We start from the raw sequence: 16,967 nt of genomic DNA, 5'->3' as shown, positions 1-16,967 counted from the left end.
TTTTAGCATACAGCTTTAATGCAGGAAATACCTGGATAAATTACTTGGAAATAGTTAAGTTATTTCTGTACACAGTTGAAAAAAAACCCAGAGACATTAGCAAAGCTGTGAAGTTTTCCACAAAATTGAGCTAAAATCCTTTGAAAATTAAACTTAAATTGATTCTGTTCTTGTAAGAATGCTGTTTTAAATATCATTTTTTTCATTGGAGCAGATTTTCTTTCATTCTCGCTCAGATGAAAGGTCAATAACATACACTTGTATAATAGTCCAGCTCCTGCTGTAGTTTAAAAATAATCAAATCCTCAATTGTTTAAGGACACAGTTTTTAACTGTTATGATTTGCAGTGCTGGTGTATTGCATTTAAATTGGAAAGTCTGAAAATGTGTGTAATAGTTACAGTCAGAATGTGCATAGTTGCATTAGTTTGGCGTAGTATGCCCAAAATATATTAGTAAACACATTTCCAGAATGTGAGCATGTTGAAAATTGTTTCTGATGCTTTATGTGATGCTGGAAAATGATTGCCTGGGCATTATGAAAAAATATTTTTATGTTGAAATAAACATCAAATAATACCACAGTCCAAAGACATGCCTGTTAGGTTAAATGGTCACTCTAAATTGCCCTTAGGTGTATGAATGAGTGTGTTGCCCTGCGATGGACTGGCAACCTGTCCAGGGTGTACCCCGCCTCTCGCCTGTAGACTGCTGGAGATAGGCACCAGCTCCCCCGCGATCCACTATGGAATAAGCGGTAGAAAATGACTGACTGACCCTTCCCAGACAGATAAGATCAGAAAATCTTTTTTCCCAGAGGCCAATTTAATTGCAGTTAGAAACTCTAATTACAAAGACTAAACACTATATGATAATATACTATATGTTAATTAAAAATACAGTCAGACAAAAAACCAACAACAACATCAACATGCAACTTGCCAGTGACACAGAGGGCAGATAAGATTAGTCCAGTTCCAGGTTTCAGAATTACATTTTAAAATGTACTGCTGCTGTTCTTTGTTATGGCCCTGTCAAAAAAATTGTTTTTCTCCTCCCACTTGTTCTCCAGGTGTACAGAGACAGATTGTTTACTGTGTAGAAAAGACAATCGGGATAGCCGAGGAGCATTTCTGCGACCCCTCCACTCGACCAGATGACAACCAAACCAGCTGTTACAGGGATCCATGTCCGGCCATGTAAGTGTGCCCACCAGCAATGCTTTAATTTGTGACACATGGAGCTTTCTTAAAGGCAGCACGTTTAGTTTGCTGCTGTATTTTTAGCCCTTGCAATGGCAGAAACTCTATAATTTTAATCTGAAATTTTAAAAAAACCTAAATTTGCCTTAATGTTGTTTTCTAATAAAAATTAAATCCTTCCTTGTTTATGTCTAGATTAGAATCAGAATCAGAATCAGAAAAGCTTTATTGCCAAGTACGTTTTTGGACATACAAGGAATTTGTTTTGGCGTAGTCGGTGCAATACAATACAAATTAAACAGTATAAACATATCTACAATATAATATAAATATATGTGCACAGTTTTAAGTGAGTGAGAGTAAATATAGAGCAGTATAAGATGCAAGAGCAATACAACAGTGCAGGTGATCATTGTGCAAGTAAAGCAGGAGTCCAAGCTGAGTGTTAATGTAACGCATAGAGTTACAGGTTACAGGTGTCCTGTCAGCAAAAAAAGGGGGGGTGTGGGGGAAAGGGGGAATGTCAGGGTGGTTTCCGGGCTTTGTTAACCAGGCTGGTGGCAGATGGGAAAAAACTGTTCTTGTGGCGTGAGGTTTTGGTCCGGATGGACCGCAGCCTCCTGCCAGAGGGGAGAGTCTCAAAGAGTCTGTGACCAGGGTGGGAGGGATCAGCCAGAATCTTCCCTGCCCGCTTCAGGGTCCTGGAGGTGTACAGTTCCTGGAGCGACAGTAGACTGCAGCCAATCACCTTCTCAGCAGACCGAATGACACGCTGCAGCCTGCCCTTATCCTTGGCTGTAGCAGCGGCGTACCAGATGGTGATGGAGGAGGTGAGGATGGACTCAATGATGGCTGTGTAGAAGTGCACCATCATAGTCTTTGGCAGGTTGAATTTCTTCAGCTGCCGCAGGAAGAACATCCTCTGCTGGGCTTTCTTGATGAGGGAGCTGATGTTTGGCTCCCACTTGAGATCCTGGGAGTTGATGGTTCCCAGGAAGCGGAAAGATTCCACAGTGTCAATTGTGGAGTCACAGAGGGTGATGGGGGCAGGTGGGGCTGGGTTCTGCCTGAAGTTCACAACCATCTCCACTGTCTTTAGAGCGTTGAGCTCAAGGTTGTTCTGGCTGCACCAGTCCAACAGATGGTCCACCTCCCATCTGTACGCAGACTCATCACCATCAGAGATGAGTCCGATCAGGGTGGTGTCGTCCGCAAACTTCAGAAGCTTGACAGACTGGTGACTGGAGGTGCAGCTGTTGGTGTACAGGGAGAAGAGCAGAGGAGAGAGAACACAGCCTTGGGGGGAACCGGTGCTGATGGTCAGGGAGTCAGAGACGTGCTTCCCCAGCCTCACGCGCTGCTTCCTGTCAGACAGGAAGTCAGTGATCCACCTGCAGGTGGAGTCGGGCACACTCAGCTGGGAGAGCTTCTCCTGTAGCAGAACTGGGACGATGGTGTTGAAGGCAGAGCTGAAATCCACAAACAGGATCCTGGCATAGGTTCCTGTGGAGTCCAGGTGCCGGAGGATGAAGTGAAGGGCTAGGTTGACTGCATCATCTACAGACCTGTTGGCTCTGTAGGCAAACTGCAGGGGGTCAAGGAGGGGGTCGGTGATGTCTTTTAGGTGTAAGAGCACAAGGCGCTCAAAGGACTTCATCACCACAGAGGTCAGGGCGACGGGTCTGAAGTCATTAAGCCCTGTGGTCCTTGGCTTCTTGGGAACAGGGACGATGGTGGAGGACTTGAAGCAGGCTGGCACATGACATGTCTCCAGTGAGGTGTTAAAAATGTCTGTGAAGACTGGAGACAGCTGATCAGCGCAGTGCTTCAGGCTGGCTGGTGAGACAGAATCCGGACCAGCAGCTTTCCGGGGGTTCTGTCTCCTGAAGAGTTTGTTGACGTCCCTCTCCTGGATGGAAAGAGCCGTCCTCGGCGTGGGTAGGGGGCTGGTGGGGGGGAACTTCAGGGTGGGGGTTGGAGGTGCCAAGGCCCCTCTTGAGGTTGGAGAGATGGGGGTGGTGGATTGTGGCTGCAGCTGTTGGGGGGCGTCGTGGGAGATGGTTGCAGGACTGTCCCTTTGTCTTTCAAAGCGGCAGTAGAACTCGTTCAGGTCGTTGGCGACGCGTCGGTCGTTGATAGAGTGGGGGGCTTTCGGCTTGTAGTTGGTGATTTGCTTGAGCCCTTTCCAGACAGACGCAGAGTCGTTGGCTGAGAACTGGTTTTGGAGCTTCTCAGAGTACAGTCGTTTGGCCTCTTTCACTGCCTTGCCAAACTTGTACTTTGCCTCTCTGTATATGTCTTTGTCCCCACTCCTGAAGGCCTCTTCCTTATCCAGTCTTAACCTTCTGAGTTTAGCTGTGAACCAGGGTTTGTCGTTGTTGTAACTCACCCTGGTGTATGATGGTACACAGCTGTCCTCACAGAAGCTGATGTAGGAAGTCACAGCCTCTGTGTACTCGTCCAGACTGTTGGTAGTAGTCCTGAACACATCCCAGTCTGTACAGCCTAAACACGCCTGGAGATTCTCCACAGCCTCACTGCTCCACTTCCTTGTCGTCCTCACAACAGGTTTGCAGAGCTTTAGTTTCTGCCTGTATGCAGGAATCAGGTGGACCATGATGTGGTCGGATTGGCCCAGTGCAGCACCTGGGACGGCGTGATAAGCGTCTCTGATGGTGGTGTAACAGTGATCCAGAATGTTGTCCTCTCTGGTCGGACATTTTATAAACTGTCTATATTTGGGGAGTTCGTGGGTCAGATTACCTTTGTTAAAGTCACCAACGACGATTACTAAGGAGTCCGGGTTGGTCCGCTCCACACTCAGTATCTGGTCGGCGAGCATGCGCTGTGCGACCTGCACGTTAGCTTGCGGCGGGATGTAAACACCGACCAGGATGAACGAAGCGAACTCACGGGGGGAATAGAAAGGCTTACAGTTTATGATGAAGGCTTCCAGGTCTGGAGAACAGTGCTGCTGAATCACTGTCACGTCGTTGCACCAACCACTGTTGAGGTAAAAACAGATTCCTCCACCTTTCGCTTTGCCGGAGAGTTCCGTGTCTCTGTCCGCTCTGTAGAGCTGGAATCCTGCCAGCTGCAGCGCGGAGTCCGGTATTAATCCACACAGCCACGTCTCCGTGAAGCACAAAACTGCCGATGAATAAAAGTCCCTGTTTTTCCCCAACAACAGTTGTAGTTCCTCCATTTTGTTGGGAAGTGAGCGCACGTTAGAGAGAAATATTCCAGGTAACGGTGTTCGTAGTCCACGCTGGTGAAGACGTACCAGCACCCCAGCCCGTTTCCCTCTCTTCCGGCGTTTCACTGCGTGAACAAAGGTGAGCGCACCTTTGACCAGGATGTCCAAAAGTTCCAGAGCAGTAGGCAGAAATGTTGGAAATAACTCCTCTGGTGTAGCCGCCCTGATGTTCATGAGTTCTTCTCTGGTGAGAGAGCTCCGGGTACCATCACAGAAGACCGTTTTAAAGCAAAAAACAAAACAAAACAATGCGCACCAACACGCTGAGGCGACCATCTGCGGCGCCATCTTGTTTTAATTTTTTAGAGGTGGCCCTGGTAAATACTAGGCTCTAAGCAGTATTTCTTCTGGGGGCCAGCGTCCATCATTGCCGTATACAATGAGTTTCATCATAACAACCTTTTTGTGCTTTCCTTTTCACCATGTGCAGAAAAACGTATGTTTAGTATTTGGGCTTTCACTAAAGAAAATGTGAGTCATTTGCATTGAGTAGCTTTTCTTTTACCCTAGGAAATACACATTATAGACATTTGGTCTGGGGAACAATAAAAGCAACTCAGAGACCCTTTTATTACACTGCCGAATTGGCAGGTCTGCATTAGGACCACAGTGAAATGATGTCATTTTCATCTCAACCATGCAGATCATTTGGAAATTGTAGCTTTCTTTTTGTTGTCTGTGCAGATGGTGGGTTGGAAATTGGAATAAGTGCTCAGCAAGCTGTGGTAGCCTAGGCCAGGCTGTAAGATCAGTTCTTTGCATCCATGCTGTGGGTGCAGAAGAGCAGGAGGCTCTGGATCCCAGTGACTGCAAGCACATCCCTAAGCCTGAGTCCATATCCGCCTGCAACACACACATCCCCTGCCCTGCAGACTGGAACACTGGCAGTTGGTCAAAGGTTAGTTTTCAAGGTCTGCAAACAGGCAGAGAAATTGTCACATGTAAACAGATTGTTTTTGCGGATTTGTTTTTGTTTGCTTTTTCTTCTGTTTTTTGTGTATCAAATTGATTAATTTTGGGAGTATGTGTCATTGTTTTCATATGTCAAGCTTTTCAGAATGCAGAAGAAATGACATAGTTATTTCTGGTAAACACAGGGTTAGGGTTAGGGTTATGGCTCTATCGTCCCAACAGTAACTTCAGAGGTCATTTCTCCATCTGTTTTTCTTACATTGATTAAAAATGAGAATAATGGATTTTATGATGCATTTCTTTAGCGCATGTAAAATCAACTACTTTCCATTCATTTTGAAATACCATCATGTTTTATCAATGTTTAAGTTTCACCTTAACACTGTTGGCCTTTAATTACGTTCCTGGTCAATTCACCCTTCCAACAATTTGTACCTTCATTTTGAATCCATGTCCCAGTCCTCTTCCTTTTCCTTTTCCTACTCAAGATCGCCTTGGATGCATGTATGCCGCTGGGCTAGAATCAGTTTTGCAACCTTACCCATACTAGCTGGTTTATGGATGCAAATTAAAATAGATTGATAATAAGGTACACATGAAACTAGTCCATGCGAAAATATTTTCCCTTCCTAAAAAGTTCCTTATAAGCATGACAACATTTCCCAACATTTCCCCTAATCCCTACAAAAAAATACCCAGAACATTTTTTACATGTTTTAGACATTTATTTGAAGTCTGAAAGTGGATCAGCAGACATTGACAAGCATAAAAAGCAGTGGAAGAAGCTGGGCTTGAATTTGGGCGCTTTAGATTACTGTCACAGCATCTCTATAGTGCTGCATTATCTCTGTTACCAGCAACTCTGTCACCGAGGTGCTGCTGCTGTGCGGGAGTCTAGCAATCCTGGATGGAAATGTGATTCATACCCAGAAAACATGTTTCTGGGTGTCACCAGAGACAAAGCAAATGAAAACAACTCACTTCAATCCAATTGTCAATGTAGGTACAAACCTTTTCCAGGGTGAGTATGAATTCACACATGGTACAAAATATTCCAAGGCAGATTGCTCCTTCATTAGGATAAGGGAGGCAAAAATACAAAATGGCTTAAATGACCCCCTACTAAAAAATGACCACTATAGGAAACACAGTGCAGGTTTGTTTGTTTGTTTGTTTTGCTTGAAAATCATTTTGCAGTGCCATTACTTTTAAACATTTCAGTGTAGCATGTGCCCAGGCAGAAAACCTGCCCGTATGCTAAACTTGTCTTTGACATCCTTGTTTTGTTTGTGATTCTGACTAAACTTTGCGAATAAAATATAAATGTAGCCTTTGGGTGTGATATGAATCCAATTACGGTGGCCAATAGGTGCAAATGCCCAGCCAACAGTTAAACGAGCTGCAAACACAAACACGCTGTAAACACATAAATGATGGAAACACAAAAACACAAATAACAACTGCAAGTTGCAAAACAAATGCAAAAGAAAAATGCTGCAAATAGCAAAAATAACTAAAGTTAAATTCAATCACAACACACAGGTTTGAATGAAGATTGCTACAGTGACTATAACGTTACCATTACAGATAATAGAGAAATGCAAACTATTATAAATCAAAGTCTCTAGAATGCTAATACTAAGGATGTACATATGCTCCTGTTCCATAATATTGTAAAAGATTAAGTGTTTAAAAAGACACAATACAAAACATACCTTTTCTATTCTACGTCCAAGTTTCCTATGGGCATCCAGTTAATGTTAACTAAGGCTCTGGTTCCATTGGACATGGTAGGCGACTCCCCCTCATAGTCTGGTGCACTTCTGTTTTGTGGAGCTGCCAACTGCAGTTCAGCATCGCTGCCTTGACATTTTCGGTAAGCCCGCCGCTCCATTCCAACCTCCTTGATGGAAACTGTGGTGTGTGAAGAATTATTGAACACTTCCTGTAGTTTTGAAAATGCCATCTGAAATTATTATGTGTTATTAGAAGTCTGTAGAAGTTTCAAACTTCTACAGACTTCTAATAACATATTAATTTATGTCAATGAGGGCCATTCACCACAGAAGCCTGTTACTTTGTTCCTAATGGGAGACGCTACGGGACTATACCAATGTGGCAAACAGTCATCCACAATGACCCACATCAAATTTGGTACAGATCCAACTATGCATCAGGGAGATTTAGCCATCTGAAATATCCTAGGGGGCCCAGATGAGTCAGTTCAATTGGATTACATTAAAATGTGTTTGGTGGTTGACAACAATCATTCATATCCAGTTTGGAGCAAATCGGATCGTGCATGTGTGATTTAGAGCCGACCAAAATGGCCATATATCAAAATTCACAGCTCTGCCATGTCCACTTGGTCCAGCCCACAGTCACTGTTCAGAGTAGGTATCAATATGACCTTGTTCATCGGGCTTGAAGCTTGTGTGTGAGAGTTTAAAAGAAGGCCACCAGTGAAACATGTGACTTCCTGTTCTAAATGGGCAGTGCTAAAATGCTGTCATCAAAAAGTTTGGTGTTGCTGCGACCATTGTGGATGTAATTTGACATTTGTCCTTTGTGGCGAGAAGTGGGATGGAGGAAGAGTTTGCTCAGATTAGACGAGTGTAAATGAGAAATTTTAATCCAAAATGGCCAAATTCCTGTGGGGCTTGGACCGTGGCTCCAACTGACTTTTTTTGTAGTGAAGTGACATTTTTTGTACCAAATTTCAGACTCCTTGGATAAAGCGTGCCTTGGGGCTGTTTTTTTTTTATTGCTTCTAGGGGGTGCTGTGGAGGAAGTAGGCCACACGACCAATTATTTAACTGACTATGTTTTAGAGGCTGGACTAAGATCAATAACATTGAATTTGATGCGTAATGGGTGAAAAATGTGGATATTAGAGGCAAATGTAAGGCCATGGTATGATGCCAAACCTGTTAGTGCTGGAGACCAACTTTGTGCATTGTGTTATCCGTCACTAGGTACAGTTTCGTGTAGATTAGGTGAAGGGGATCGAATATGGACCTTCCAAAGTAAAACATTACACTTAGGAGCTTTGTTTTTCTTGGCGAGAAGTCAAACTTTGAGCTTTGGCCACACCTCCTAAACATGCTCAGAAACCCATGATTTTGATAACTTTTAATGCCCCATGCCTTAAAGAAATTCTGACTAAATTTGAAGCCTATAGCTCAAAATCCCTAGGAGGGAAAAAAAAACAAAATCCCTAGGAGGAATTTGTCAAAGATCAACATGTACGACAGGTCAAAAATTATGTTTAGGCCTCTAAAAAGCAAATTCACTTGCCTGGAGAAAAGTAAGAAACATTTGTAATACAATAGGCCTTTGCAGCGCTTTAACTCAGGCCTAATTAAATTATTTTTAACTGTGACTCAAAAAGGTGCTTTTACCTAGAGGGTTAAGTTAAAGCACTTATGGTAGCAAACAGTTTGCATGCATTCATTCAGTTATGTATCCAATTATTTTGACTAAAGAAAAAAAGAAAAAAAAAAAGATGGTATGCTTGAAACATCTTCAGTTGAGAACGACATGAGCTGCTTTTCATTAATGATTTTCAGCATGGATTTTTGTGTTGATTATTTTCCTAATTGGTTCTTTGATTATGACAACTTTTTGTTAGGCTTCAGATTAGATTAACTGCCTCTTTACTTGAACATGTTTTAATCAGTGACAGTAAGCCACTGATTAAAGTCTTTTTTATTTTAGCAAAGATTACCTAAAAATAGAGATGAACTGATTTTATTTTTCTAGACCAATTCCAGTTAGATTTTTTTGATACAAATTATTTCAGAATCTTATGTATTTCCAAGAACTGTAATTAAAAGCATTCATAATCAAAGTGTTTCTCTGTCTTTTGTTTAAACTGAAAGGTTGACCATGTCTAATTGTAAATGTGCACTTAAAATATAAAAATGGAAATGCTATTGCCGGTGCCAATGCTATTTAGCTGATATCATGTTCTGATCCTATGAACATGATTTTAATTTACAAAATGTAATGTAAGAGCAAAAAAACTGGTGAATACCAATTTCACAAAATATAAACTTACGTTTTTTTGACTGTGTATTAATTTCCACCCCAGAAGTGCGGTTGCTTGCTAATACCTGCTTAGCTGTTGTACATTAATTGATGAAGAGGAGATGTTATCTTTACTGTGTTTGTCTACTGTCAAAAAACTATTTGACCACTGTGGTTTAATCAATTTAGCAAAAGTCCTGTATTGTTAAATAATTGATTTTCATCCATTCTAAACTACTTCTATACACTGTTCTCTTTTTTTTTTTGTTGCACACTGTTATTTTAAATCACAGTTTGAACTCACTTGCATGTGTACTAAATCCCTCTAAATTTCCATGTTTCTGCTTATTCTTGCATGCAGTGCTCAGCCACTTGTGGTTCTGGAATGCGTCACCGTAATGTTACCTGCTCAAGAAACACTGGAGTTGATTGTGAACATCAAAACAAACCCTTGGCTGTCACAAGCTGCCAGGTTGAGGACTGTCCCCAGATTTTGGATAATTTTGGAGGCATTGAATGGTCCGGCAGTGGCTGGACAAGCAAAGAGGTGCTCAATGAGATCGCTATTCCTGAAGCCAAACCTCACCCCAAATACAGCACAGCCAGAGTTCAGCCAAGGAATCAGAACGACCATAATTATGTTGTTGAAGGAGATTTCCACTACCACAATAACATTGAAGATAATGAACCCTCTCATGAAACCAGCATTCACATTGATGATTTTTACTATGATTACAACTTTATCAACTTTCATGAAGACTTGTCGAATGAATTTGGGAACTTGGATGAGGAATCTGAGAACAGCCACAGTTTCAGCTCTCCACAGGAAGCAAAACCAACCCACACTATGAAAGAAAATGCTTGGACAGAAACTCCACCAACTCCCACAGACACTTCACCTGCCACGACAATTACAGAGCTCCACCCTTTGAAAACTGAAGAGCAACAAAGCACAAAAACAGATGACACAAAGGCTAAGTCTGAGCAAGTAAATCAAGATGAAATAAATGACTTTCTTTATGAAGATCACTTTCTTCCAGTATCTGCCACCCGACCATCACCACTGTCCACGACCCCGCGTTCACTAACTGCAACAAAAGGCAAAAGTCTGTGGCCTGAAATCACCAGCACAATGCAGAGTCTGGTTTTCACCAAAAATCAGCCTGTAGAAGATGAAACATGGGGTCAGTCTGGAGAGGGGGGGGAAAATAACTACAGCGATTTCAGTCAAGAGGAAAATTACTTTAACCGTCTCACTGTGACTCCAACACACCGTTCTCCTGCTGCCAGACATCAAACCACTGATGTTGCCACAAAATTGAATGCTCGAGAGACGGTTGAGGTGTATATCTCTTCAGATGAAGATGTAGAGAGTTCAGAGCCTTTAGGCTCTCTGTTGCCAGATAAGGCAACTCAGGCTGTGACTGAACTTGAGAGTAATGTTTCAGAAATACCTCAAACAACCAGTCAGTACACAGATATTCCAGGTGCTTTCACAGTGGAGGATTGGGACCTGAATCAGAATCATTTTGTTACAAGTGATAGTAACTTGTGGGATACAAAACGTGAGCTCAGCACATCATCACCTCCTCCCTCTGAGAAACCTTTTCCTTCTCCCATTCCCCTAATTCTAATCTCAGGTAAACAAGACACATCTGATGACTCCATATCTTCAACTGAAACAGACGTCAGAACGGATAAAATCCTTCAGGGAGCTACAAATAACCCTCCAGATGTAAAACAGATACCTCGTAATGCTGAAACAACTGGAACAGACCCCACATTTCAACTCCCTACATTTCATTCTTCTGATTTTGATTACAATGAAATATTCATTCCATCAGTGGTGCAGAGCAGTGATAACAATCATCCTGGCCCTTCATACCAGTCAATAATCACATCAGCCATTCCTAAACTCAACTCAGCTTACGTACAGCACATAAAATCAACTATACCCAGCCATCCAACTCTCCCACCTCCAACTCTGCATCCAGTCCAATCTTCAGCCTCTACACATATCAGAGGTACAGCCATCTGGATCACTGGTAACTGGAGCATTGTAAGTATTTTGATTTATTTTCCACATGCAACATATTTGTACTTTGCAGAAATGACAACTTAAATGGCAACAATTTGATACTGATGTATAACTTAACAAAGATGTGACATGACAAACAAAATATCTACATTATGTGACTTCCACCCTTATAGAGAATTCTAGAGCATGCTGGTGTCGTTAAGGTATCTAACACTCAAATCTTAAAATGTAAAGCCAGTGGATCGTAGGTCACAACCTAGTGAAATGTGAATCATGCCTCTGTGATTTTCAGCTGTCCTTGTACTCTCATGAATTAATTTGTGTGTGGACAGTGCTCCACTAGCTGTGGTCTGGGTGCTATCTGGAGGACTTTGATTTGTAGTACTGGCTCAGAATCTGACTGTGATCAGACCAAGAGGCCTTCGCCTGCCAGACAGTGTTACCTGAGGCCGTGCTCCACATGGAAGGTCGGGGAATGGAGTAAGGTAAGACTGGTTGTTATATTACTGTACATATTTTAACATTTTTGTGGGACTTTTAGTTAGACTTTTTACTTTCTAACCAACACCTTTTGGGATTTCACTAAACTAATTGAAGCCAGAATTACCATTCATCCTGCAGTATGTAAATAAAGTCTTATGAGTTTCTTGTTGTGTTTTCCCCAGTGCACCAAGAACTGTGAAGGTGGAATTATAATCAGAGAGGTCCAGTGTTTCGACTTGAGAGATCAAAGACCTCTTCGACCTTTTCACTGTCGGGCCATGTCCATCCGGCCATTAACACGAATGCCCTGCAATGTTCAGACATGTCTTAACTGGTACACTTCCTCCTGGGGCCAGGTGAGCTAAATAACGTGACTAATAAGAGGGGTTGTAAAATCTGCTCTTATATTTAGAATCATTTCCATGTTCTAAATTGAGAAATATGTAAAATGACATAAAACTGAGCTCAAGGCAATTGAAAGAGGGATGTTACATTCAAACATTGAAATCTGCCATAGATGGATAGAACAATGGACACGCAAGAGGAAAGCAGTGATAGAAAAATCTATACCTCGAATGTGAGCTGAGAAAATGAAGATTTATATGGTGATTTGTCCAGTGAGAAAGAGGAAGTAAGCTTGGAGAATTAACAAACCAGCAGCCCAACACATATATTTAAAGGCACTTTTTGGAGGCCCACTGTGGCTGTAATTCACCACCATAAATGGCTGCTTGTGACAAAAACAGAATTATAAAATACTGGATGCATTTAAATCACAATTTATTACTATTGATCAACTGTGTAAACAGAATCAAAATAATTTTTTGTGATTGTGTAATAAAATGTAATAACATTAGAAAATGCAAAGAAATTGGATACATACACAACAACTAAAAAACCAAAATGTACAAAAAAGTGTTCAAAATGTTTTTAAAACCACTAAGGACTATAAACAGTGAATTATGTGATGAACTTCCATACTGGTAATCCACTGGAGCCCTTTTCACTCCCTTTGTGTTTTTGTATGTAAAGTGGTTCTCAATTTTATTATTGTAGGGCTCTTTAAGCTTCCTTAATGCCTCTTCAGCTACACTGAAATGTCATTTTTTTCCCTGCCCTGGTGACAGCATTACATAAGGAACTTTTTGACCTTTCCTGTGAGTTAATGGTTTTTGTTTGGGCAACAGGCAAATGATCTTTTGACTGTAACATCGTCCATCTGGTATTTGATATTGAATAACACAGTCTCAGTGAATTTTCCCAAATCTCTGTGGCTGAAAAACTTTCATCACGGGATTTTGAAGCAGTCCAGTAACTAGAAAGCTCCATCCACAGTCCATATTGTGATATCATCAGTACTGGTCATCTAGACAAGGGTGATGGAAAGCTTTATAAGCATGTTTATTGTTACAATAAATATGTTCCCCTTTTTAGCAAAGTTCACATCTACTTTGGATGGAACTTTGTGCTTCATGAGATGGCATCTTGCAAGGGCATTCACAGCAAGCGCATGGAAAAGGACATGAGTGAGGTTTTTTTATTTTTTATTAGCAAGTCATGCAGTGATGAGCAAGTCTCACTTTACATAATCAGTACATATATTACTCATGAGGGTTTATTCAATTCAATTCAATTCAAAAATACTTTATTAATCCCAAAGGGAAATTAAATGTTGTTATAGCTCATATTATGAAGGTTTCTTCAAAGAGCCGTTGTAGATGCTGATGGCTGTGAGCAGGAAGGATCTCCTGTAGCGCTCCGTCTTACAGCAGATCTGAAGAAGCCTCTGACTGAAGACACTCTGTTGTTGTAGGACAGTCTCATGAAGAGGATGCTCAGGGTTCTCCATAATGTTCTTCATTTTATGAAGAATCCGTCTTTCCACAATGATCTCCAGAGGTTCCAGAGGAGTCCCCAGAACAGAACCAGCCTTTTTTATCAGCTTGTTGAGCTTTTTTAAGTCCCTGGCTCTGATGCTGCTTCCCCAGCAGATGATGGCAGAAGAGATCACACTTTCCACAACAGACTTATAGAAGATATGCAGCATCTTGCTGCAAACACCAAAGGACCTAAGCTTCCTCAAGAAGTACAGTCTGCTCTGTCCCTTCTTGTAGATGGCTTCACAGTTGCATCTCCACTCTAGTCTGTTGTCCAGGTGAACACCGAGGTATTTATAGTCCTCCACCACCTCCACTTCTTCTCCCATGATAGAAATCGTTTTTGACTTATTCCTGTTTCTCTTAAAATCTACAATCATCTCCTTTGTTTTAGTCACGTTTAAGATGAGATGATTGTTTCCACACCATGCCACAAAGCTGTCCACCACCTTCCTGTACTCAGCTTCTTGTCCATCTCTGATCCACCCCACGACTGCAGAATCATCCGATTCTGATCATCCATTTATCTACACTATAATGGTGTAGATGTCAAAATGTTATTTTTAGGACTGTCTTTCACATTACTTAAACTCTGTAAGTTATTCTAAAGTTTGTTTCCCCACAATGTTTGGTCCTACAAATACATCTATATCTAATGCTAATATCCCTCATTTGGGTCATACATATAGAACTACAACAAAATATTGTCAGAAAACATGCATAGGTATTGATGTTTTTAATAATACAATCTCCACGGAAAGAATATTTGTTCTGACAGAGAACACAAAAAAGCTCTACACAATGGTAAACGGATTTTTCTTATCTGAAAAACTTTCCCTTCCCTTTGGTGGTCTGGCTGCCGATTTCCTGCCTGAACTATCTGTTGCTACAGATACATATAAGATGCTTTAGGTAAGCAAGGAGAGACTCCTGCTCTTTAGTTGTTTACTTACACAAAGGTCACCTATGCTTCTTGTATAGATGATCTTTGAAACAAAAATATGCTCACTTCATCCATTTTCTGTGTCGCCAATAAGCAGTCACACATTCATTCAACACATTCCCATTTAAAGTTAACAAAATAATCTCTTTATGTATTTAGCCACAGATTTCCAGATGCCATAGTATGTCATCATACCTTTGGAAGTGCTTATCCAGTTTTAGGCCTGTGACTCAAAAGGCTGTTTTTTGTTTCAGAAATGTCTGTTTTAGCCATTTTAGGAGGAATATTTTTGTTTCAGCCTCTTAAGTCTGACATATACAATCTTTCAGGCAGAAAGAGTCCTAATCTCAAGAAAATCATTTGTGTATTTGCATCTGAATCGCCCATCTACTTTAAAATTGCATGGGCACTTCAAAATATTTGTCCCTAGCAGCATGTCAGAGGGAAAAAAATCATTCCCATGAGCTGGAGGGTTGATGACACATCTTTCAGGTCTTGTATAAAATCCTTGATGTATTGAAAAAAAAATACTCTTCATCAGCTGCAGATTCTTTTTTAGGTCTGATATGTCTTCTTTTATTCTCCACTTGTTCATTTCTCTCATTCTTTAAGAAACTAGAAAATATGTTTTCATGTCGGATATTGTTCTAGACATAAATGAAAGAGCAAGCAAAGTCCAAAACATTATTGAAAGACCTTCAGGAGGACAAGTTTGCATGCTAAATCGAAAACTGTAAGGAATTCTAGAACAGTGACAACGTATTTGTGTTATAGGGTTTGATTCAAATATTCCTGGACACTTCTCAGCTATATTTAAATTGACATCTATTCTTTTTACACAGTGTTACATTAGAAGCAGATTGCCTCTGTGTCACTTACATTCTTATCTTTGTAAACCATAGAGCTGCTGCACTGCCAAAACAGACAGCTGTCATATTCAATTTAGATTAGCAAACCTTTCTTTGGGAATGCCTGCATATTCATTTATTACACTGATGCAATACATGATGGATGCTGAATTGTCAAGATGCTGTATTTGCTGCTTGGTGCTTTGCTTGGTGTTCTTGTACATTTAGAGAGGATAGGTTGGGGTAAATTTCATTTGTGTGGGATTTGACATTGTAGAAAAAGGGAGCTGACTCAACAGTGCACCCTTCTGTAATACATTCACTGCTGCTGCATTTGTGTGTTGAGCAATACTATAAGCTTCCTTATATGTTCAGCAGAAAATGGCTAAGGCTTAAAATGTTGGGGGAAAAAGCATTTTGATGCAGTAATATTGATTAGTATTGAACAGTATGTCCATGTAATGAATAGAATACACACTCTAGGCTTCTTTGAACGAAAGTACTGTGTCAAATATGTGTGGCATTCAGCCGATAAACCTGTGGCTCAGCCGAGAGCCCTGGCTGCTTTATTAGCTGCCATCAGGTCATCTGGATTATTGGTTCTGGCGTCTCTTTTCTTCCTATTGATAATACCCTATAGAGTTTCTATAAGGTTTACGTCAGAGGAGTTTGATGGGTTAATGAAGAACTGTGATTCCAACAAAACATGTATCGGTACTTCTGGCAGTATGGGCATGTACAAAGTCCTACTGGGAAATTAAATCGGCATCTCCATAAAGCTTTTCAGCAGACAAAAAGGATAAAGTGCTCTAAAATCTGGTAAAAGATGAGTCCACAGATTTGGGGGCCCTATCCTCTGCTGGTGTTGCTCCACTGTGTTTTATCAATTCCACTTTTGCTCAGTGGTCCAAACTCAACTTTTCAGCTGAACGTAAATTTTGAATTTCATTTGGAACCAAAGGTCCCAGAGAGTGGAGAGGCACAGAATCCAATTGATTCAGGTTCAGTGTGAAGTTTACTTGTTATCACTGAGCAACAGTCCGATTGTATTCTCCTTAGTAAGATGTAGTTAATCAGGTTTCTGGTTGAGAATGGCCTCAACTCAACAATTGCAACATTTGTAGCCCTTATCCTGGATTGCTGATTCTAGCCTCAGTTCACACCTTGTGAATCTCCATCAAAGTTTTGAATGTGTTTTGCATCGTAAACCTGGCTGTTGCCTGTTCACCTTTTTTCTACCGCAGGTTTTCCATCCACTGAATTTTCCATAATTTTGGTTGAACAATTAAATTGTTTAGCAATAATCTGTTCCTAGTGAAGGTTGTCAAGGACTGTCCGCTGGACAGCTGTCTCAAGGCATTGTAAGGGAAGTGCCTTGA

The 16,967-nt window shown here is 41.2% G+C and overlaps 1 protein-coding gene across 1 annotated transcript in view; it reads left to right on the top strand.

Moving 5' to 3' along the window:
* Window positions 1-16,967, top strand: part of LOC124867043 (A disintegrin and metalloproteinase with thrombospondin motifs 7) — a 198,307-nt gene that overhangs the window by 115,004 nt on the left and 66,336 nt on the right. Inside the window, exons 17-21 of the mRNA XM_047363243.1 lie at window positions 1,073-1,199; window positions 5,143-5,356; window positions 9,761-11,458; window positions 11,770-11,922; window positions 12,103-12,276. Coding sequence (XP_047219199.1) covers window positions 1,073-1,199; window positions 5,143-5,356; window positions 9,761-11,458; window positions 11,770-11,922; window positions 12,103-12,276 — 2,366 coding nt within the window. The remainder of the gene's footprint in view (window positions 1-1,072; window positions 1,200-5,142; window positions 5,357-9,760; window positions 11,459-11,769; window positions 11,923-12,102; window positions 12,277-16,967) is intronic.

The sequence above is a fragment of the Girardinichthys multiradiatus genome, chromosome 4 (genome assembly GCF_021462225.1).
Source record: "Girardinichthys multiradiatus isolate DD_20200921_A chromosome 4, DD_fGirMul_XY1, whole genome shotgun sequence".
Classification (NCBI taxonomy): Eukaryota; Metazoa; Chordata; class Actinopteri; order Cyprinodontiformes; family Goodeidae; genus Girardinichthys; species Girardinichthys multiradiatus.
This window is presented reverse-complemented; position numbering and strand designations above follow the sequence as displayed.